Source organism: Alosa pseudoharengus, unplaced genomic scaffold (assembly GCF_046254945.1).
Source record: "Alosa pseudoharengus isolate Yale_2024_CS ecotype anadromous, Long Island Sound unplaced genomic scaffold, YU_APseudo_1.1 YU_APseudo_1.1_scf_7, whole genome shotgun sequence".
Lineage (NCBI taxonomy): Eukaryota > Metazoa > Chordata > Actinopteri > Clupeiformes > Clupeidae > Alosa > Alosa pseudoharengus.
This window is the reverse complement of record NW_027468859.1, coordinates 27,311,434-27,334,178: the sequence shown is the minus strand read 5'-3', so window position 1 is coordinate 27,334,178 and position 22,745 is coordinate 27,311,434. Positions and strand designations below refer to the sequence as shown.

Here is a 22,745-nt window from a genome sequence, read left to right as displayed (position 1 = left end):
ACCCGTTTAAATCATAGGTAATCATTATCTTGGGCTGATTCTCAATATGTACTCCATCACTGTGTAAGAAAGATAATCTTGCCTCCTACCACATCGATTGGCTATAAGAAAGATTTCATTTGAGTAGATAGTTCATGCAGGAAGAACTGAACCTCCTCTCCAAAAGTACCCTCCTTGGTTTCCTTATTTTGCTTTTTGTGGAGTCTTATGATCGGGGCAAAATATGCGTGTGCATGTACCACATGCGAGCTGTGCTTTTTGGAGAAGGCAGTAATGGTGGATTATTGTCATGTACCTCACGTATTGAATAGAAAGAGAACAGCACACGGTGGGTCTGTACCTCCTCACAGAGTCCCAAAATCTAAAATCACTTCAGCTGATGTTAAATTGCAGGATGTTTTGTGTTCGATAACAATTTGTTTCTTCCATTTAAATTTTTTGCTTGGTAATGGAGGGTCATACTCATGTGGAAAGTGGTCCCTCTTTTTTTTCGTGAGGAAAAACAGTTTGATAAAAAGAGCACTCTTTTATCAGTTGTTTCCCCTGATGTTGCTGGAATATTGAAAGAAAAAGTTTGAGCTTTGAGTTTTTTTTTTTACAGGGGACTCGTTCTCACAGTTCCGATTCTCTGAGGAGAAAGACTGGGAGGTGGACTCACTGGCTGCTCATCAGGTTGGAGATTTTATTGTAACATTTTATTTACTAAAAAAGTACATCATTTATTATTGGTAATAGATAAATACTACCTTTGCTACTGCTACTAGTAGTAATAATAATGGTTGCAGTTGTTATTATTCTATCGGTTGAACATTCTCCTATACCGTATTTACATGTTTTTCTTTTCCCTACACAATGAATCTGAACCTAGAATCTGTTCAGTGTACTGTGTGTGTGTGTGTGTACAGGTGTGTTTGTGCACAACAGGTTGCTGCCTCTTCTCATACCTGCCTCTCTCTCTCTCTCTCTCCCTCTCTCTTCAGATGGCGGGTGTGTTTGTGGACCTGGCGCTGCTGGCCCAGTCTCTGCAGGAGCTGCCCCTCCACCAGCGGCTCAGTCTGGAGTCCGAGCTGGTCCAGGTAACGTCAGCACAGCGGTGCCTTCCCTCACACCTGATAAGCCGCTCTGATAGCGCCCTGCTTAAACAAAGATGTTTCCTCACGGTCTGTACGGCTGCATTGTGCTCAAACTGAACTGAGGGCTTTGGCGTGACGTCAATATCTTTTTCCCCTCTCTCTTTCTCTCTCTCTCCCTTCCTCCCTCCCTCCCTCTCTCTCTCTCTCTCTCTCTCTCTTCTTTTTTCCCAGGCGGCCACACCGGCAGAACTGCCTGCTGTAACCATGGTGAGCAAACCAGACACCAACAAGCTAGGTGGAGTGGGTTTTAAGGCCACTACTCCTGTGCCCAAAGGCCTGGTGTCCGGCACAGGCATGTCCAGCCCGGCGAAGAAGACACCGGTCAGCGCCGAGGCCCAGATCTCCTCCAGTAAACTGGAGGCTCGTACGGAGGAGGCAGATGAAGAGCTGGACCTACTCCTGGGCTTGCAGAAACCTGTAACTGAGCTCTCTCTCTCAGAGTCGCAACCCAACAATACTGCAGAAGAGGCTACTCCAGTCGGGGACCAAAGTAAGTATGAAAGTGTTTTAAAGAAGCACATTTCAGAGATCAGTGATCTTCAGTGCAGACTGTAATCTTTGCTTGTTTGTATTTTTTTTTTTTTTATTCCGCAGAAGCAGCTAAAGAGAAGGAAACCGTGGAGGTTGTGGACAGGCCGAAAGAAGAGGAAACCGCACCCCAACTAGTGGCTGGGAAACAGGAAGTGAGTGAGGAGGACCTGGAGGACTGGCTGGACAGCATGATCTCCTGACCCCAGAGAACTTTCGCACAGACACAATGGTTAGAATCTGATGCAGAACCGGAGGTGCAGCAAAGGAACCCACTCGCCTATACAGCGCAGACCATTCCGCCAAAAGACCCACGCTTAACCAATCAGCTTCGCTTCTGTCAAAGTATTCTGTTTAACACCAGGGTTTACTGACAGGGCTAAAACAAGCAGAGGTATTGACATTGTTGTTTCCTGCAAAGGTCTTAGACTTAACATGTAAGACACTAAGCAGGTGCAAAGATGTGCCTAGAGTAGTGACTCTTGTATGGATGCGCGTCCTTGTTCTCTTTTTGAGTCATAGCTCAGACCAACAGGTGCGGTGCCCTTGGGTGACTTTGGGGCTTTATGTCTGTGGATGGGATTGATGTGCTCAGAGACATGACTGACCGCTGGGAATTATTGCATCGGTTGCTTTATTCTTTTTCCCCCCTCCCCAAAAAGAAATGGCGATCACCAAAGCTACTACATACATACAAATGGCCATACAATAGCAGTTTACTTTTTTTTTTTTGTTATTCAATAAACTCATAGTTTGTTCTTCTTTTTTTTTTCTTAGCAGTGAATTTATCTGAATGCTGTAATCGTGATCATGTGCAGGTGGCTGTGAAGCCCCTTGCAGTAGCCGCGAACAAATCCAAACTGATAAACACTTATTGCTATGGTAACTTCTGTATTCTAGAACAAACTCCAACTAAAGCCACAAAACTAACCTAGATGTAACGATGACTCACTACTTCAGGTCTATAGCACTAAACATTGAGGAGGGACAAAGTGTTAATTTCTTAGTTTTTTTGCATAGTTTCTCTTTCTAAGGCACTTTGACACTTGATAATACATTAAAATGGGCTCAAGTCGTGTCCCCTTGAAGGACTGTGTATTTGTTGCAGCACACAGACCTCACTTCAAAGGTATTGTACATTTTCTTTAACGGTCATATTTTTCTTTACTTCAGTGTATCGTTTCTCTCATTGAAGCGCTCTGTAAAATCCCTTAGTGGTACTTCTTGTGCATATTTTTCATCAAACATTCACTCAGCACACTATAACCCGCACCTAAGACGTCAATTTTACATTTCAAGACAAATTGTGCAACAGGTGTGGGCTTAGCAGATGGGAAGGCAACTTTTATCAGTTCCATGAAGACAACGTAAGTCTTTTGGTAGTTTGGAGTTTTGGCATGGTTTGTCTCTTTCTTCTTCGTCTTCTTCTTCTTCGTCTTCTTCTTATTAATATTTTTTCCTTCTTCATAGCAAATGCGTCCTCTTAGGAAAGTCTGTCATGTAATTTTTAGTCTTCATTGAGTCAGTGAAGGTGAAAAGCAATGGTGGTTCTTTTTTTTTTTTTTTTTTTTAAGTTAATACTTTCTTGGACTCAACAGCCTGGAGGTAAAATCTAGTTTTGAGGTTCTTGTTTGTTTAGCGTTCAGAGTTTTAAGTCTCAGTCAGATTATGGCTAGGGACTCGACTCGGTCCCCTTTAGCCTAGCTGGTCCTCATATTGCTTGCGGAAGCAGTCTCCAGCAGGGAAGAAGTCCCAGCACCTCTCCTGATACATCTTCCACACAAACGACTCCTGTGGGAGTAGACACAGTGCAGAGGGTGAATACAGACAGGCAATAAGTGGAGTGCGCGCACATCTACAAAATTTAAACAGGTGCTAGGTATAAGGCTTAGCCGACAATTGAAAAATAAAAAGATACCCGAACACTGTTCTATAAGCTCCCAGAGTTGTTTATTAACAATGTTTCGACCAGAGGTTTTCGTCAGGTATCTATACAGTGTGCGGGTATCTTTTTATTTTTGAATACAGACAGACACCATTGCCTGCACTCAAATGCTGACTGTTGCTCTACGACAGACAAGAGACATTTTGTTAGTTAACTAGAAAGGTAGGAAGAAAAATGGAAAGGAAAGACTACCATACCATAACGTAGGGTAAAAGACAGAATAGAGAATTATTATATATGCAAGTGACTACACATGTAATGTATATTATTATACCCTGTAAAAAGTTAGTAGATAATATATACAGTAACAACAAAAGGGCGGTTCGTACCTGACCCGTGTGCTCAGTTTCATCCTTGTTAATCAGATACATCAGGAAGAATCTGAATGGCAAGAAAGGCACAGAATATAAGTACAAGATTTGATAGAATAGCACTTAAGAATTATCTTAAGACGTGTATGGGAAGGTGATTCTCACAGGTAGTTGGCAAGGTTGTGCTCTTGTAAGGTGTGAGTCTCGAAGCCATGGGGTGTAGTGTCGAAGTAGTCATTACCGATTCCACAGATGAAACATTTTGTCTGGAGAAGGACACAGTGTTACAGGTTATATAATGAGGACGTTCGTCACATTAGGCAAATGACGAGGTGCTTGCGTGAGAAATTGCTTGGAGCCACTGACCTCCATATCCTCCTTCACTTGGTCCTGCTGGCCTCTCAGCTCTCCAAAAGCATCAATAATCAAACCTATGAGAGAGGGAGACGTACAATTGTAATAACAAATATAAAAAAAATACATATTTGTATATGGGGTGCAGTTTTGAAACCTCTAAATTGATTCATGAAACAGAATCACGAGTGTTCAGAATCGGGGCAGGATTACCACTTTTTAGTAACTTCTTTATTATTTCTACCACATTTGGTTTCCATCATGGTGGGTCATGCCGCCATGGCTGGTCACATACCCTGAATAATGGCCAGCAGGATGACGATGACGAAGAAGAAGAAGGTGATGTCGAAGAGGATACGGTAAAGTTCGGATGGATCCCCGGCCGGGTCTTCAATCTCATCACCGATGCCACCGCCAGCCCTCACACCCACATACATGTGGAACAAGTAGCACTGGGAACACAAACACAATCTTAAAACCATGTCTTAGAATACCGCACTTCACTTTTCATGCTTAAACGCCATCATGCTCCGCTGGTTTTTGGTCTGGATGTCCATATTTGTTAGTGTACAGATACTGGTGAACATAACAAAAGGTATCAACATGATTTCAATTGATGAGTTCAGTTGATACATTAATTTAAGGTCTAGTGTGATGTAGTGGTGAACACATAGGAATACAAGGAAAGCAAGAAAGCAAAGAACACCTGAATCTCCAGTATTACTATGAATGAATCACAACGGTTCAAAAGAAGTTTCAGTCTTACAACAGATTTAATCCACTCATAGTAATATCATCACACTTCATGTCCGTTTTAAGCATGGAGATTTGATATACTCACAGTCATCATATCACACTTCATGTCCGTTTTAATCATGGGGATTTGATATACTCACAGTCTTCATATCATCACACTTTATGTCCGTTTTAATCATGGGGATTTGATATCCTCACGGTCATCATATAATCACACTTCATATCCGTTTTAATCATGGGGATTTGATATACTCACAGTCATCATATCATCACACTTCATGTCAGGCTCATCCTCATCTTCACTCTTGTTGTAGAACTTGCGGAAGAAGTTGAAGGCCACGACTGTGTAGAGGTACACCACCACGGCCAACAGCCCAACGGTCAGCACCAGCTGTGTGGACACACAACATCAATGGGGCTTTCATCAGTATCAACAGTCTAGTTACCTAGGAGAGGATGGAATGTTGTGTATGCCTCAACTGCTGAGTTAACAGTGCCCCCTTGTGGCCATAATACTTGCCTGTTTGCCATTGTGTGTTACGGAGGACAGGATGGTCCTCAGGGGCTTGAAGCACATGGCGATGTCCAGCAAGTGAGCGGCGAAGAAGAAGTTGTTGTAGTGACCCAGCGTGGACATGGTGGTGTACCACACCAGATACAGGAAGGACTACAACAATACAAGTGAAGACTGTGGTCAACCAGAGACCGGGTCAACTTGAGCTCTCAGTGAATTTAGTCATCTCAAAAGTGGTCTCGGAACGTATTCATCTTAAACATAGCTTCAGAATTTAGTAACCTTAAAAGTAGTCTTAAGTACTGTAACTCTGTTAACACAGTAATCTTAAAAAAAAAAAAAAAAAAAAAAATATATATACCCCAAAAAGACTCAGACCGAGAAGCTATTTATTTAAATCCTTAAAAAACTCACGTTGTCAGTCAGAACCACGCCCATTTTCCAAGTATGATACTTGGTGTCAATGGAACTCAACCTGCCAGAGTAAAGTATAAGAGTGTAGCGTTAAGAACACTGTTCATTTTAACACACACCATTCACACACATTTTCAATAACTGGCAAGCGTGTTGTGCGCTTACCAAGAAACTAGGGAGGCCTCAGGTGCCACTGTCTCTATTGTAGGGTCAAAGTCCAGGGCGCTCTTGTCCAAGCCAAGGAGTTCAGCAATGCGCTCAGCTCCGTACATATCACCATATTTATTAATGACCTATATTATGTATTATGTAAGTCACAAGAGGAAAAATAGTTGAAATAAATTGACAGTTACACAATATTCATTAATCTACAGTCATTTCCTGTCTATTAGCCGCATTGTGTATAAGCTGCAGGACAGTGTTTTATGCAAGTTAAAAGAAACAAAACCATATTAATACCATATTAACTGGCCCTGTGTATTAACCTCATAGCTGAGGAAATTTTGCAAATTCAATGTATAAACCGCGGCTAATAGTTGGGAAACTACAATAGTACTACCCAAAATTCAACTAGTGGCATTTAAATGTCTTGACTGTCTTACCTTTCTCTTGACAAATTTGTCCCAGTAATTGCTTGGAAAAGATCTGAAAGTAATGGAAACAGAGAATAAAGAACTGGACCCCTGGCTGTAGTTTAAAAAGACACTGGGTAATCCTAAATGTTTCATGAAAGCAAAGTGAACTTGACATGAACTCCTTTGTAAATTTAGCTTGCTGTCTTACGGTGTGTTGATAACCAATCGATCCCACTGTCCTTTGATGTCATCGTCAGACGGCTGCTCGGTGATATAGATGCCTTCGAACTCCAGACTCCTCGCGATCTCCTTCTCCCTCTTGAATACCACCAGAGGGACCTGCACAAAGTCAACAGCACCAACATGAATCATGTCACAAAGTTAAACTGTGTAGCCTAATCTTATCAGAGGGCCTTGAACAACGTCGAAAAGCACTAAATGAATCATGTCGTGAATTTACAATGGTATACCCAACTATGGCAAGCCGACTATAATAAGGCTGCCAATTCTGTCGTGCAATACGAGTGTCGTAGTGTTGGTTTACAACCACTCTCTTCTCACCTTCAGATAGTAATATCCCAGGACACACAGCAGGGAGATGACGGTGTGTGAGATAGCCAGGAAGGTCAAAGTGGGTGCCATGTAACCGGTACTCTCCTGAAGCACGAAGTACTCCAGTCCCTCATCGTTCTCTTCTTCATCGTCACCGTTTTCCCAGGAGTCCTCGTCCTCATCCACCTCGTCAGCAGTCACCTGATAAGATGGCAAGATAAACAGGGAGAGTGGAACTTCAAAAAGCCATTTCAGATGCACACGGTAGCATCTTGACCATATTATTGTCTATGTACCCATAGATACCAGGTTCCATCTTGACCATATTCACGTCTATGTACCCATAGAGACCAGGTTCCATCCTGACCATATTATTGTCTATGTACCCATAGATACCAGGTTCCATCTTGACCATATACACGTCTATGTACCCATAGAGACCAGGTTCCATCTTGACCATATGTAAGGGATAATGGACGACACGGTGGTCTGTTCACAGAAGTTAATGCACGGTCGAGGTTGTAAAACGGCCCTGACGCGAAGCAGAGGACTGTAGTTTAAACCTCGTAAGTGCATTCATTTCTGTGAACAGACCACCGTGGAGTCCATTATCCCGCTTATTCCAATGTTGCCACTTGCGTTGTGTTCATTTCCTGTTACAATTTAAACGTTTTAATCGCTAAAACTGTCTTCTTTGTAGAACTAATTTCTTCCGACACATATCAACTAATTTCTCAACTCACAGGACAAACTGCCGTTACTAGTTCTAAATGGATGGTGGCTACGGCCAAAGGCCAGTCGTTAGTTCTATTTCTCCCGTTGTCAAGCGGGCGTATCCCAAGATTCTGATGAACTTTAGCTTTGAAACATCGCTATTTTACTTAGCCTGCTGTCATCCATCTAGCTAAAAGCCACCTCCGTCATATGCTACAATGTTGCAATGTTCTGAACGTCTGCATTTTACAGCTTGGATGCAATGTGACAGTTCATTTAAACTTCACAACGAGTTTGGCGAATTAATATACAAGTGTGATACGGCCAAAAAAATTGATCTACTTCATAGGTGTGCAGATACGGTTAATGGTCGTTCTAAATTACGTAGGACAATGGGAAATTCAACCAAGCAGTGGAATAATATTGTCTATGTACCCATAGATAGGTTCCATCTTGACCATATTCATGTCTATGTACCCATAGAGACCAGGTTCCATTCGGACCCGAGGTTACTTCCCAATTCAACCCCTATCCTCTCATTTCCTATCAGTCTTCGCTGTCTTTTGCTTTTGATGTTATCAGCAACGTCAGGATATTTATGTCATTTCCAGAAGTGGGTTACTTACCTTGTAGAACAGGAGGATGAAGTTGATGGCAAAGGCCACAAACAGAGCCAGCATACGGAGGTTGTAGAAGTTGCGAGCCAGATAGTTCTGAAAAAAAAAAAGAATTATTACTGATGATATTGACATTGGATCTGTTATTGTGCACAACAAAATAACCAATTAACTACTAAATAACCAGTATTATGTATTATTAAGCAGTAACATTACATAATGTAGGAGAAGAACAGGAAAAGAACCCGGTAAAAGACCCTCAGGCTCACCAGCATCTTGGTCTTGTAGACCTCCAGTCCTGCGATGAAGCTGGCCATGAAGGCAGGGCTCTCCTCCTGATCGCCACCACGTCTGGGCTTGCGGACAGGCTTGTCCTTAGCCGCCGGCTCTGCAGGCGCCTCCTCTTTGGCCTTCTCCTCTTTCTCCTGATTCTCTGTACTGTGGAACAGCGCATACATCGCAACTGTAGGACACTTTATGGAAAAGAATGATAATAATATACACTAATGTGCTACTTAGCTACAATGCTTAACACTGCATTGTCTAAACTCACTCTGCTTTTTCTGGCTCGGATTTCTTCACTTCAGCTTTCTGCGTAAAACAAATGAGATCTGTAATCAGATTAATGTTCACTGGACTAGATTTGCACCACACAAATAACAATACTTGCATCGCAGCTACTCAAGATGTTTGCTACTGAGAACGACATTGCTGACCTTGCTCTTCTTTTTCTCTGGTGCAGCAGACTCGGTAGGCTTGATCTCACAGACGTCACCCAGGCCCATTTCGTGTTTGCCATCTCGCTTGGACGGCCCTCCCATCAACTCCATCATCAGGTCTACCTCCATCGGCTCGCCGCTCGCCATCTGCACCATGTCCGCCGTGGCCACCAATTCGCCGATGTCCGCCTTCTCCGCCTCCAGAATGTCGCCGTGGATTCCGAACTGAGTCGGGTCAGGCATGTTGCCTAGGATGTCGGTCACCTTGATGTTTTTGGCACCCTCGACTAGGCCCCCACCAAAGATAGATGTCCAGATGATGTGGAAGAAACCAAAGATGACGTTGTAGATGCCTTTGAAGAAGCCGGTGAATAGCATCCAGAAGAAGCCGAAGAAACCAGTGATCATCTCGCGGATGGTGAGCTTCCTGACTGCCTTGAACTGCTTGCGCATGCTGCGTAGGGTCAACATCTGACGGAAGTTGGAGATCTTCCGCTTCACAGAGGTGCAAGCTGCCGAGAAGGCCGACTGGGACTCCACACCCTCCTCTTCCTCTTCCGGCTCTTCTTCCTCTTCCTCCTCTTCCTCGGGCCGCTCAACACTGTCCGGCTCGGAGATCTGCGAGGCCAGCTGCATCTCAAAGATGGTGTCCTCACAGAAGTTGACAAACATCTCCATCTTCTCGCTCTCGCCGCCCTCGTTGACCACGTCAAAGATGAACTGTCGCTTGGACTCCTTGACCTGCGGCTTTTCCCACTGTGTGCGACTTGACTCGCTAATCTCAAAGTAGACCCTCTCAATCCTTTTAGCGCTACCCATGATCTCGATACGACCGAGGTACGGCTCGAAGTAATTCACGACGCTCTCTGCGAGGTCGAGGAACATAGCCAGACGGCTGTCGTGAGGCATGTGCTCGGACAGGTTTGTGAGGAGGACGACGACGTTGAAGCCGATGTCTTTAGCGGGCTCGTGAAAGCGGTCAACGAACTCCTCGTAGTTAAACATGTCGTTCTCGTCGGCCTCACAACAACAGAGGAGGAAGTCGATTTCTGATTGCATGTATTGCTTTTGGTTCTCCATAGCCTTCTGGAACTCTTTCTTGGATATGATCCCTTTGCTCTCGGGATCGTACTCCTTGAAGTTGTCGGAGGTCGTAAGGTCTTTTAGTTTGAGGAACATGTCAAAGAACTTGAGGATCATCTCTACGTTGCTAGAAGATTCCACCAGTGTGTCTACCATCTGTTTTCCAATAGTTCCATTCACTATGTTACCTACAAATGAAAAAGACACTTGGGAGTCATTTCTTTCATCTACAGAATCAGAACAGATTACAGAGTCAGAATGCTGTGATTGAAGTTCCTACCCTCAAGGAGAGACAGCATCATAACCACCATATCTTTTTGTAGATCCATCAATTCTTTCAACAGCTCAATTTGACTCGAGTCCTGAGGAGAAAGTTGAAGACATTCAGAAATGCTAACCCATCTAACAGATTTTTTAAGAATTTCAAATGGCTATGTCCCTTAAATGTGGTTGCTTTGTACCACCAAACTAGATGCATCTCAATGATAAATAGACACGCCAGGTTAAATGCTCACATGACCACATCAGAGAGCAGGAGAAAAGATCAAAGAGATGGTACCTGTGAAAGCTTCATCTGCATGTTGGCAAACACATGTAGGAATCCCACCACGGCGTCCCACAGCCTGCTGTGCGCCAAGCTCTGCTGGTTGCCGATGCAGGGACCCTGGGGAAGGCAGGAAACTCCAGTCAGCATGAAAGAGCCAACATAAAAGCAGACCATTCAACTCTGCATAATAAAGAGGATTTATTGCAACCATATCATCCAGGCTCATATTACTTTCCATATCATTTAATTTTATGTCATATGGTTTACTATATGGCTTAATATATATATATATTTTTTATTTATATATTATTTTTTAATATATATTTGTTTTGGAGAAAAAATACATTACATGATTGGCAGGAATACAAAAAAAAAGTTATTACCTGAATGTACTCAGTAAGTGAGTTGAACACCTGCTTAGCTACAGCAAGGGCTTTGGAGAAGTTGTACTGACCAGCTTCATCCATAACATCTCTTCCAGAGTAGTACCAGTAGAAATCGCTGATGGACTCCTGACAGGAGTGACAGGAGACTAAGAGTCAGTGTCACGGCCACGGCCACAGGGTGGTTAATGGCAGAAGGAGTAAGAAAACAGAAGGTGCATGTTACCTGCAGACGGAGCAGGTAGTCCACAGTGCTGATGATGATGTTCACTGTGGTGGTGTTACCAGTTTGGGTACGGAGGAAGTTCTGGAAATCTGTGGTCAAAATCAGATCGTCATCATATCAGAAAAATCTCACAAAGCTATGAAGATATGTTATATTAAAAGTTATGACAATATCTTATACAAAGCTATGCAGATATCTTCTATCGTATAAAAAAAAACAGGTAGCAGCTCACACAGCTATCAGCTGCTCTAGGGGCAGGGGTGTAGTGGTAAAATAAGAGTTGGGTAAACTATGAATTCTGTGATCTCAGTGAGGTGGACTGCGCCATGCGCTATCTGAAAAAGGCATTTACAACATGTCTGATGATGGCGGAGGTTATTATCCAATGTTTATAACAATACCAGTGGTAAATGGTTCCTAGAGTGTTGATGAGTGTACATATTGTGAATGTGAATAATACTGTGTGATTTTTGAATGTTAAAAGTTGCAATTGGTGAATAGACTCTTTTGAGAGGTGGATAAACTCTAATTAGACGTAGATAAACTGTAATAAGAGGTGGATAAACTCTATTTTTGAAATTTCAGAGGTGGATAAACTGCGTTTACTTGCGTTTAGCCTCCACTACATCCCTGTCTAGGGGGAACCCTTACCGGCATTGTGGCCCTCACAGAGCAGTTGCAGGAACCTAAACAGATCCTTGGTGAAGTCGTCATTCTGCAGCACTTTAGAAGCTTGGAGGGTCATGAGGGTTGAAGAAACATTGTTAGGTTCAGGGTAGCACGGAATGGAATATCATCAATCTCAGAAAGCTTGATTTCAGAGCAGAGATGCAAACATGTCTCTTTCACTTGTCGCCTGTCCGATTTCATAATCTATATCATACAATATGACTGCTAATCACAGATAACACAGTATGATAATAAGAATACGAAAATGCTGATGGCACTGGGGAAAGCGATAAAGAGACACGATGTTAGTAAGTTATGATGAGGATGTCATAACACAACACAACAACTGCGTGAATCAGGTTTTTGTCAGTCTGTCTGTATCTAAGGTCTGAAGCCTATTGAGATGTCATCTCAGCATGCAAAACTGCCTGTGGACCAGTAGGGTTTATGGGAGTGAGTCATTATAACTGCAGGGGGTCGTGGAGGGTGGGTGGTTTGGGGGGGGGGGTAAAGGTGGGAACATGCCCAGTACAAGTGACGGCACAGTGTGAGAGAGCGTTAGAGAGCAGGATCTGTGACTGTATTTACCCTTTCGACTCGAGTTGACTGTCATCCATGAGAATGAATGAGAGGAGGAAGACAAACAGGAAAAGCAGGAAAAGCAGACGTAAGCAGAGGAGAGGACAATGGAATTGTTTGTAGTATATATACAAAACAAATAAAACAAACACATTGGTCAGTACGTATGTACAGACATGTGACAGGAAAAACAACTAATCTTGTAAAAATGTTTAGTAGACTATATTTGCCTTACACAAAGAAAAGTATACGGCACATTACAATGAGAGACAAATTGATAACATGATAACAGGACAAAATAAGGAAGACAAATAAACAACAGAGCTTTATATTATTGAGCCTAGAAGATAGTTTGTGTAAATGGTTGGAAAAGGCCTTGCAGTTTTTATGTACTATCAGAGAACCTCAGTAATTAGTTATTAAAAAAAAAAGTTTAAAACTTTATCTGAATCAGATAACAACTAGAACTGTGCTGAATGTGCTATAATTTCTGCTCCAGAAAGACCAAGACTTATTTCCTGCTACCACTGATCACAGCACAACTACAGAATACATTTACTGACAGCAATGTTCCAAAAGTGAGTTTACAGACCAAAAATTGTAGATAACATTCTGATATATGGCATCTATTCAGATATAAATCATAAATTGAAGAGATGTTATTATATGTTTAAAATCTGTTTAAGTTTGGATTGGCACTATATTGAAATCCAGTAGCTTGGGTTTTGTCCAAGAGTCTGCAAATAGGGAGGTATTCTGGAAGACAAATTGTTATTGACACTACATTGACCAGTCGCTGCTGACTGAGCAGTACGAGTAAGATGCCATAATGAAATTGCATTACATCAGAGTAATGTGATTCTTTTACAGTGGCCACATTCAATCATGAGAAATAACGGCACATTACTGTCTAGCGGGTTGTTCTCTGAAAGGAAGGCCCATTGGAATATGAAAGCGGGTGGGGGGTGGGGGGGTGGCTCTCCATAGCACTCTTACCAGGGTTCCCACGGGTCATGGAATTTCTGGAATATCATGGAAATGATAGAGTCTATTCCAGACATGGAAAGTCATGGAATTGTATCATTTGTGGGGCAAAGTCATGGAATATCATGTAGCAGTATAAAATGTACTTGTACTTGTAATTAGCTTTACTGCTTGCTTGAGTGGTTGTGGTTAGCCTAACTTAGCCTAAGCTTATTCAATGCCCATTTATTCATCTCCCACTCAAAAAAAAGTCAAAGATTCTTGAATGCTACGCGGCTACTCTGAAATCTTTGGTCGGTATATTGTACGATTCATTCTAAGTAGATCATGGAAATTCAGGTTTTTTGTCAGTTAAAGTCAGGGAAAAGTCAGGGAATTTTACATCTGACTTGGTCTTTTACATCTGACTTGGTCTTTGGTCATTTATTGTGGTCTTCACCCAAAGGCTTAATGTTGCAGCACTCAATGGCATGAGGATGCTGAGACTGACACAGTGAAGTTGAGTGCAATGGTAACGTGTAACAAATTCAGATGGTGGTCGGGCATTCTACACACTGTGCTTCAGCACAGCAGTTAAAACAGCAGCGTGATCTACCAACGCAATCTTCACAGAGAAGAAGTTTTAGGAGATTAGAGTGAACGGAGAAGCAGCAGTGCTGTTGGCTGGCCTACTTTGGGTCAGGGTGGGGGTCAGGGTGGGGGTCAGGGTGGGGGTCAGGGTGGGGGTCAGGGTCAGGGTGGGGGTCAGGGTGGGGGTCAGGGTGGGGGTCAGGGTGGGGGTCAGGGTCAGGGTGGGGGTCAGGGTGGGGGTCAGGGTGGGGGTCAGGGTGGGGGTCAGGGTCAGGGTGGGGGTCAGGGTGGGGGTCAGGGTCAGGGTCAGGGTCAGGGTGGGGGTCAGGGTGGGGGTCAGGGTGGGGGTCAGGGTGGGGGTCAGGGTCAGGGTCAGGGTGGGGGTCAGGGTCAGGGTGGGGGTCAGGGTCAGGGTGGGGGTCAGGGTGGGGGTCAGGGTCAGGGTGGGGGTCAGGGTCAGGGTGGGGGTCAGGGTGGGGGTCAGGGTCAGGGTGGGGGTCAGGGTGGGGGTCAGGGTGGGGGTCAGGGTCAGGGTGGGGGTCAGGGTCAGGGTGGGGGTCAGGGTGGGGGTCAGGGTGGGGGTCAGGGTCAGGGTGGGGGTCAGGGTGGGGGTCAGGGTGGGGGTCAGGGTGGGGGTCAGGGTGGGGGTCAGGGTCAGGGTGGGGGTCAGGGTGGGGGTCAGGGTCAGGGTGGGGGTCAGGGTGGGGGTCAGGGTGGGGGTCAGGGTGGGGGTCAGGGTAAGAGAGGGAAAAAAAGACAACAGAGTATCTCTTTGTTCACTCACTTGATCCTTCTTCAGACACCATGCCTAGGCTTTCCGCTTTGTTCTGTCTCTCGAATGCATTCAGATCCAGGACACTATGGGGGGGGGGGGGGGGGGTGTTACATTTTAAATGACATATAACATACTGTACAGTTTTTCTCAGTCACTTTGGTGCATTTCTCAGATCAGAATTCTCAAAACTATATGTTCAACCTCCACATCATCTAGTATCTTGGGCAAATCATAAAGGTAATTTCTCATTGTTTTGAATGTTATATGATCTTGTGGGTCCCCACCATCGACTTCAAGGCAGCGCTGCCGCTAGGGTTAGGCTAGGGATAGGGTTAGGGTTGCTCGATGGTGTTTTAAGCCCCCACCGTCGACTTCAAGGCAGACTTCAAGACACCTAACCTCAACACTAACACCATTGTGTGTTAGGCTCAGAGGTGCCTTGAAATCGACGGTGGCAGCGCTGCCTTGAACTCGACGATGGGGGCCCAAAACAGCATCAAGCATTTTGAACGAACAAACTTTTTAGGTTAAATGGCATCTGATGAAAATTAGATCAACCAGTGAGCAACCAGGTCTTAAAGCTCAGAGGTGCATTTCATGAACTTTTAATTTTGAAGTACATAGAAATATAGTGCCTGTATAGTTCTGTTCAAGTACATAGAAGTATACTGCCTGTATAGTTCTGTTCAAGTACATAGAGTTGCGAGACATTTTTGGGGGGGTTTGGCAGACAAAAAGCTTAAGAACCACTGAGTTACACACTTTTACAGATCCTCCACTGTGTGGTGCAGTTTATGCAATTTGTAAGAAATGCACTTACTGTGTATTACTGTGTGAAAATGTTAATGATGATTTGAGAAATGCACCAAAGTGATTTAGAACAAGGAAGACTATGTATTCCAACTGAATCGTATAAATAACATGGAAATGCTACTCATGTTGATGTCAGTTTTACAGAGGCACAACCAAAAGGTGATGAACATTGAGTCTACAATACCTGCAAGCTTGCATGAGTCCAGTTAAACTTTTGAAAAAGCCAGCATCTCTTTTCAATTTCAGGTAGTCCAGCATTTTCTGCACAGAAAATGTATTTTAAGGACATTGTAGTACATATAATACACACTCTATGCCAGGCAAACTACTGGAAATGTCGTCCTGAAAAAGGGCATACATGATTTATGCATAACAGTCTGAATGTGTGTGTGTGTGTGTGTGTGTGTGTGTGTCTGAGAGAGGAGAGAGAGAGAGAGAGAGAGAGAGAGAGAGAGAGAGAGGGAGAGAGAGAGAGAGTGTGTGGGTACATGCTTTACCTGCTGGACGATCACGTTACCGCCATTCAGAATTGAGATACCCAGTTTGAGCGTTCCGGTCACCATTGGCCCTAGGCGGCCTAAAGGAAAGAAATCATTAACATGAAGTCACACATACAGTACAGGAACTACCTTAACACTTTGACCTTTCAGACAGACAGACAGACAGAGATAAACACGCACACACATACATACACTACCGTTCAAAAGTTTGGAATCATTTAGAAATATCCTTGTTTTCATCATTAATGTTGTAAATTACTGTTGTAGAAAGAAACTGCTGATCTTTAACGCAATATCTACATTGCCCATTATTAGCAAGCAGTCATCCAATGTTCCAAAGGTACATTCTGTTTACTAATCTGATATCATTTTGAAAAGTATGAGATGTGACTGATCTCTCACCTAGTGAAGTATGAGATGTGACTGATCTCTCACCTTTGCTGGTCCTTAGTGAAGTATGAGATGTGACTGATCTCTCACCTTTACTGGTCCTTAGTGAAGTATGAGGTGTGACTGATTTCTCACCTTTACTGGCGCTTAGTGAAGTATGAGACGTGACTGATCTCTTACCTAGTGAAGTATGAGATGTGACTGATCTTTCACCTAGTGAAGTATGAGATGTGACTGATCTCTCACCTTTACTGGCGCTTAGTGAAGTATGAGATGTGACTGATCTCTCACCTTTACTGGTCCTTAGTGAAGTATGAGATGTGACTGATCTCTCACCTTTACTGGCACTAATCATCTGCAGCACCATCTCAGCTGCCCCGCGGGCATGGAGCCGGGCCTGCTGGTACAATATCTTCTGCTTCTCCATCTCTTTCTCCTGTAAGCCAGACACACACACCCATGCGCACACACGCACACACACACACACACACACACACACACACAAAATAGGGTATATTCATCAGATCTGAGATTTGATGTGGTCATATTTTTTCCTTCACTGTTCTTGAATTTCCCCTTGGGGATCAATGAAGTATCTATCTATCTATTTATCTATCTGAAAACAACTTTTGTCATTTCTAAAGGCTGGGATTAACTGAAGCCTTTCAGCTTGCCTCAGAACAGACTACAGCTGTGCATGTTCTCATACCTCAAAGCTCTTGCCTACTTCCTCATCCTCCTCTTCCTCCTCGTCTTCAGCACAGCTCTGCAGAGATAGGAGACATTAGTGATGATTCTTTTCATGCAGATCAACTGAGATGGACAGTTATTTATGTGTTTGATTATCCAAAGCTAAATAGTACCTTCGCCATCATGTCTGCATATGCTATATACAGTGGATCTTCATCCAGGTGACTGTCAGAGACAAAATGCACGAACATACCATGAGCAAACATTTTCCCCTCAACATTTCCTCCCCATGAGGCATGTGATGAGTACACATACTGGCCCTCCTCATTAAGCAATCGATCCTAGAAACCAGGGGCACGTTTCCCAAAACCATAGTTGCTATGTAATTTCCCATTGCCAACCAACTAAGTTGCTAACAGGTTAGCAACTAAGTTTTTAAGGAACGCACCCCAGAGTAGAACTGAGTAGAACTGAGTGCAGGAATCGCCTCACGACAGGGCTCATGTGTGATCCGTATCGCTCTAATCCAAGTGTAAGAATGAACAGGTTTGATGCACAAATGTGATGTAAATATCATGCCCATATTCTCTGTTTAGAGACCTCACCTTCAGAATTTATGACATGGAGGAGCACAATACTGTACGTCCAGGAAGAGAACATTTTCTGACCTCGAGATAGCTATGCTGACGTTGCAAGTCCAATTAAACCAACTATACTGCTCAAAAAAATTAAGGGAACACTTACAGTTTTCCACAAATGTTAAAACACATTTTTTTGAAACCTTCCACCCTTTTCTCCATTCTCAAACTACATTCACAGAATGTCTGACAGTTCTTGCAAAATAAAACACTAGCCAAGTTTTACTTGTGCTCAGAGCCAAACAGTGTCAGAGTACCGATCCAGTGGATGATTAAAGTGTTCCCTTAACTTTTTTGAGCAGTATAGATTTGATACTAGGGGTGCGTTACCCAAAACCATAATTGCTAATCTGTTAGCAACTTGGTTGGCAATGGGAAATTGCATTGCAACCAACAAAGTTGGTTACTTAGTTAGCAACTATGGTTTTGGGAAACGTGACACAGAAAAGTAGCATCAAGTTGTGAAGAAGTTGTGAATATATGGGGCTTTAAATGTAACAGATGTGATTTTGCAGACAAAAGGTATCATGTAAAACCAAATGCATTTATTACAAATGCAATTTAATATAAAACCAGGCAACACCATAATGCTGTTTGTCTGTGAAAAACTCTTTTGCATTATGTCCATGGAGCACTAAACACTAATACAGGTTGGAGGACAGCATATGCTCTTGTGAATTGGACAGCTAAATGGATGTTCATGCCATGCACTTACTTTATTGTTGAGCCTTTCAAAGTAAACTCATAAACAAAAGGAATGCTGTCCACATGATGTATTCTAGGCCATTAATGTGTCATGACATAATAGTGTACATCACAAAAAAGTAGGCTATAGATATGAAAGGAAAAGTCTTTGGTCCAATTCTCCGCCAGATTTCCTATGCTGCTGCGCAAACTCGTGCTGAATTGGAAAGTTGTATACTTGAGACTTGACATGAGATTAGAGTGTACCCACCCCTCACGTCCAGATTGATAAATGCCAAAATTTGCAAGGAAATGACCATATACCTGTCATACACCTGTTTTATGTTCTATGTCTGTTTCGTAAATGTGTGTGTCAGTGTGTGTGTGTGTGTGTGTGTGTGTGTGTGTCCTCACCTCCTTTCCGTGAGAGCGTTGTGACTGAAGTGGAGGATGAGCTGGTGCAGAGGGTCAGGCTTGACCTCTGCTTCCTCCTCCTCTTCCTCATCCACCACCTTTATGGGAGTTTTCTGCACAAGGACCCCCCACCCGTCAGCAAGACTCAACTCTCTTTTACTCTCTTCTTCTCAAAACCCACACACACCAAATGCACACAGATGCACACTGAACTACACACAGTAAGCATCTGCGCAGCAAGAAGCCATCGCTCTCAAACACACTACACGACACACACACTATAACTGATTTTCCCCCAAATGTTGCCTATAAAGGCTTTTTTTTAAGTTGACTCTATCCATCGCCACTAAGAGAATGGCACACTTGGCGAAACGCAACTCAAAACATGCACAGTCACAACCAACACAAGGTAATGGCCTTCATGTCACATGCTGGGATGAGCGCAAGAGTAATGCCGTACGGTACGTGGTCATCCGGGATTGAGGTGCTAGATGGAGGGGGATGGACGGTAGCAGTGGGTGTTCTTGGAGAGGTCTCACAGAGCTGGACAGGCATGCACACTGACAGGGTCACACAGGCATATAAAGATGGACGTACAGTTAGTGTCTCCGCTAGGCCCTGTTCTCTTCCCTACATCTTCTCTTAATGTGTTTAGAAAACGCTTAATGGCTAATCAAAACTCATAAGAGGAGGCCCAAAGTCTAACTAGAACCAAGGATCAGGACCGGAGGACACAAGGCTTTAAGTGATTTTTATTAGTGCAAACCGACTAACGTTTCGACGCCCATACGTCTTCTTCAGAGTCAAACTTTGCAACATTCTTTGACTCTGAAAAAGACGCACGCGGGTGTCAAAACGTTAGTCGGTTTGCACTAATAAAAATCACTTAAAGCGCTGTGTGCTCCGGTCCTGTTCCTTGGTTCTAGTTAGACCTTTGGTCTCCTCTTTTGACTTCTGCGTCCTGTTCCGTGAGCACCAAACAGGCTGAAGCGCAAGTGACCCCCTTCTACTAATCCAGACTCATCTCAATTATATCAAAAAAAAAAATGTAAATAGTGTTTCTTACTTACTACACAGTTGCGGTTAACAGCGCTAGCCATACAGAATGCAAATCTGAGTTCATCTGAGTCTTGGACTGGGTAAAGCTCTGAGTGTTAGAGCGACATGTCCTAACACACACAACACAAGAGCACGAGATTTATGGTCTCAGATAGATGACACCAACATGCCACCAACTCCACAAACTGTTACTTGACTTACGAGAGACGACTACACCCACTGACGACACTGAGGTGGAGCTTCTGGAGGTGGGGGGTGGGTGGGTGGTTGTAGCAGTAGGCAAGGTGAGTTTAGCAATGGGGTTCGGGGGGGGGGTTCTAGTCTCCTCTTACCAGAGCACGGGGGAACGCAGCTTTGCTAGCAGTGAGTTGGGAGGAGGGGACGCCACGCACCACACACTCATGCGGGCCCCGGCGGGCGAGCCTGGGGATGTGGCGAGCCACCCGGGATGCGGCGGCGACAGCGGCACCCGAGCAGAAAGCGGCCGAAAGAGGTGGCAGAGCCGGCCGCTCGACTGGCGCCGCGCCCACGGGCCATTCGACGTAGCGGGCGCCGCCAACCAGCCCCCCACCAGCCATCAGCGCGCGGGTACTTACGGCCAGGTCCTGCACTAGCTTCTCCTCAAAAAAGTACTCCTCTGCCTCTATCCAGAACCTCAGATAGGCCAGGAAGAAGAAGTTAATACAGCGATGCCTGGGAGAGGGAGGGTGGGAGGGGGAGGGAGGGAGGGATGGAGGGAAGAGCTGGTTTAGGCATGGAGGGGGGCAGATGGCATAGGAAAAGAAAGGATGCATGGACAGCTGAAGTGCAAAGAAGTAAGGATGAGTGGAGGGGAGAGTGTAATGGACTGCTTTCTCTTGGGGGAGGTGGCATGTGTTTGGATGGAGGAGTGAGGGGGTGGGGGGTGATGGAGACCACTGCCTCATCTGACTGGTCGTAAGGATGGTTTAAAACACACAGAAGCACAGTTAAAATGTGGAGTGACAATAAGTCATCGTTACAGCTAAAACACCATTTTAAAACCATTCACTCAATCTATCAGGTATGAACTAGTCAATGCAAAACACTGGTTAGTATCAGTAGAATCTTCCAATCTTTTCAGATATACTACTAAATAATGGGTGTCACCACTGATAATCACCACTGATGTGCACAAAATTAAGAGCTAAAGATGTAAAAGAACGCTCAGATAGGAATACAAGAACAATGACAACGTGTTGTTGGTACAACGTAGATTTGCTGCCCGACCACAGACCAATCAGAGTTGCAGTGGAGTGCTGGCATTCAGTCTTTAGCTTGCAAGAATGAGAGGGAGGAGGACTGAGGTTGGAGCCATGAACTCTTTAAAGGTCTCACAGTACCGTACCGTAAGCAAGGAGAACAGACGGTCAAAGCTGGAGTTTTGGTAACACTTTTCCAGCCACACGTACCGATAGCCATTCAGGAAGAAATTATTATTTTTGTATCTGGGGGAGGGAGGGAGGGAGGGGAGGAGGGAGTGTGGCCCCGTAGCAAAGACAATAGAGAGGAAGACATTTTTAGGAGGGGGAACAGAAGTGCAGGTTGGCACCAATGTCATGTGGAAGAGACACAATACATTAAGCTTACAGGGAGGCTACACCGGGCACCAATGTCATGTGGACCAGACACAATACATTAAAGTGTAATATACCCTAAAGAAGGCTCTGTGCCGCTACGCATGGGTGGCTGCCCAGATCATGTTTTTTAACTTAAAAAATAGCCATGTTTAAATAAAGGCTTTTTATAACTTTTTGAAGAAGAGTGCCTTGGACTCCCTTTTCTTTTGATGACATTAAAGTGTAAGTTCAGTGTAAATTGACCAATAGTCCTGTTGTTAAAGTTAATCACATGCAGCCCATAGGAAAAATAATGAGGCAATTTGGGACAACATAGGCCAAGTTATGGACAGGCAGCTTAAAGCTTAAAGCTATGGGTCAATTTACACTGAACTTACACTTTAAGCTTACAGGGAGGTTAGCTACACCGGGCGCGTAACTCAAGCGTTCCGTTCGTGTAGCGTCTGCTGCAACAATTAGCTGCTACTATATCAATGAATATCTACATTAATGGAACTGGCTACACCAGACATGATAGCGGTGCATACGTTCACAAAAATTAGACCAGTCTTCTAAAACTATTTTTACGCTACGCAAACGTAGCGCTTCACTTGCAGACCCAGTGTAGATCGGGCTTATTATCTTACTTATGGGGTCCTCTATGGGGAGAGGGGGTAGGGGGGGATTGACTACCTTTAACTGGGAAAAGTATAAAACACAGATGATAAAGAGGAAGGGGAGACAGCTCTGGATGAGAATGTCAGTGTAATTGACTTCACTGCTTTTGAATAAGGAACCAAAGGCACCAAATGCCATATTTACTTTTTTGTGCTAAAGTGGGTTCTTAAAAAATGCTTGTTGTCACTGGGTACCTGGGTAAGTTGTAAAGGGGGGCCATGCGGAAACAGGCCACCACGGCACGCTTGCGTTGTTTGGACAACAGCTTCTGCGTCAGGTTCTTCTTACTCCTTAGAGGCAGCTCCACCTACAGACACACATAGATATGGACATTCACACATAGAAATGGGCATT

General features: G+C 44.0%; 2 protein-coding genes across 2 annotated transcripts in view; one reads left to right on the top strand and one right to left on the bottom strand.

Annotated features, from left to right (window-relative positions):
* aven (apoptosis, caspase activation inhibitor) overlaps nt 1–2,427 on the top strand; it is a 30,550-nt gene extending 28,123 nt beyond the window's left edge. The window contains exons 3-6 of the mRNA XM_076271763.1: nt 602–672; nt 981–1,076; nt 1,305–1,623; nt 1,728–2,427. Coding sequence (XP_076127878.1) covers nt 602–672; nt 981–1,076; nt 1,305–1,623; nt 1,728–1,864 — 623 coding nt within the window. The 3' untranslated portion in view covers nt 1,865–2,427. The remainder of the gene's footprint in view (nt 1–601; nt 673–980; nt 1,077–1,304; nt 1,624–1,727) is intronic.
* Nucleotides 2,428–3,310: 883 nt separating this feature from the next.
* The window catches only part of ryr3 (ryanodine receptor 3), a 101,379-nt gene continuing 81,944 nt past the window's right edge, over nt 3,311–22,745 (bottom strand). The window contains exons 73-103 of the mRNA XM_076271916.1: nt 22,586–22,698; nt 20,733–20,829; nt 19,078–19,190; nt 17,515–17,566; nt 17,361–17,417; nt 16,988–17,087; nt 16,259–16,338; nt 15,946–16,022; nt 14,958–15,031; nt 13,986–14,006; nt 12,023–12,103; nt 11,372–11,460; nt 11,146–11,274; nt 10,775–10,879; nt 10,496–10,577; nt 9,130–10,403; nt 8,967–9,004; nt 8,683–8,851; nt 8,423–8,509; nt 7,092–7,283; nt 6,739–6,869; nt 6,558–6,600; nt 6,121–6,248; nt 5,956–6,016; nt 5,548–5,694; nt 5,284–5,418; nt 4,567–4,723; nt 4,284–4,348; nt 4,083–4,183; nt 3,936–3,987; nt 3,311–3,452 (exon numbers count right to left, since the gene is read on the bottom strand). Of these exons, the coding sequence (XP_076128031.1) occupies nt 3,357–3,452; nt 3,936–3,987; nt 4,083–4,183; nt 4,284–4,348; nt 4,567–4,723; nt 5,284–5,418; nt 5,548–5,694; nt 5,956–6,016; nt 6,121–6,248; nt 6,558–6,600; nt 6,739–6,869; nt 7,092–7,283; nt 8,423–8,509; nt 8,683–8,851; nt 8,967–9,004; nt 9,130–10,403; nt 10,496–10,577; nt 10,775–10,879; nt 11,146–11,274; nt 11,372–11,460; nt 12,023–12,103; nt 13,986–14,006; nt 14,958–15,031; nt 15,946–16,022; nt 16,259–16,338; nt 16,988–17,087; nt 17,361–17,417; nt 17,515–17,566; nt 19,078–19,190; nt 20,733–20,829; nt 22,586–22,698 (4,146 nt within the window). The 3' untranslated portion in view covers nt 3,311–3,356. The remainder of the gene's footprint in view (nt 3,453–3,935; nt 3,988–4,082; nt 4,184–4,283; nt 4,349–4,566; nt 4,724–5,283; nt 5,419–5,547; nt 5,695–5,955; nt 6,017–6,120; nt 6,249–6,557; nt 6,601–6,738; nt 6,870–7,091; nt 7,284–8,422; nt 8,510–8,682; nt 8,852–8,966; nt 9,005–9,129; nt 10,404–10,495; nt 10,578–10,774; nt 10,880–11,145; nt 11,275–11,371; nt 11,461–12,022; nt 12,104–13,985; nt 14,007–14,957; nt 15,032–15,945; nt 16,023–16,258; nt 16,339–16,987; nt 17,088–17,360; nt 17,418–17,514; nt 17,567–19,077; nt 19,191–20,732; nt 20,830–22,585; nt 22,699–22,745) is intronic.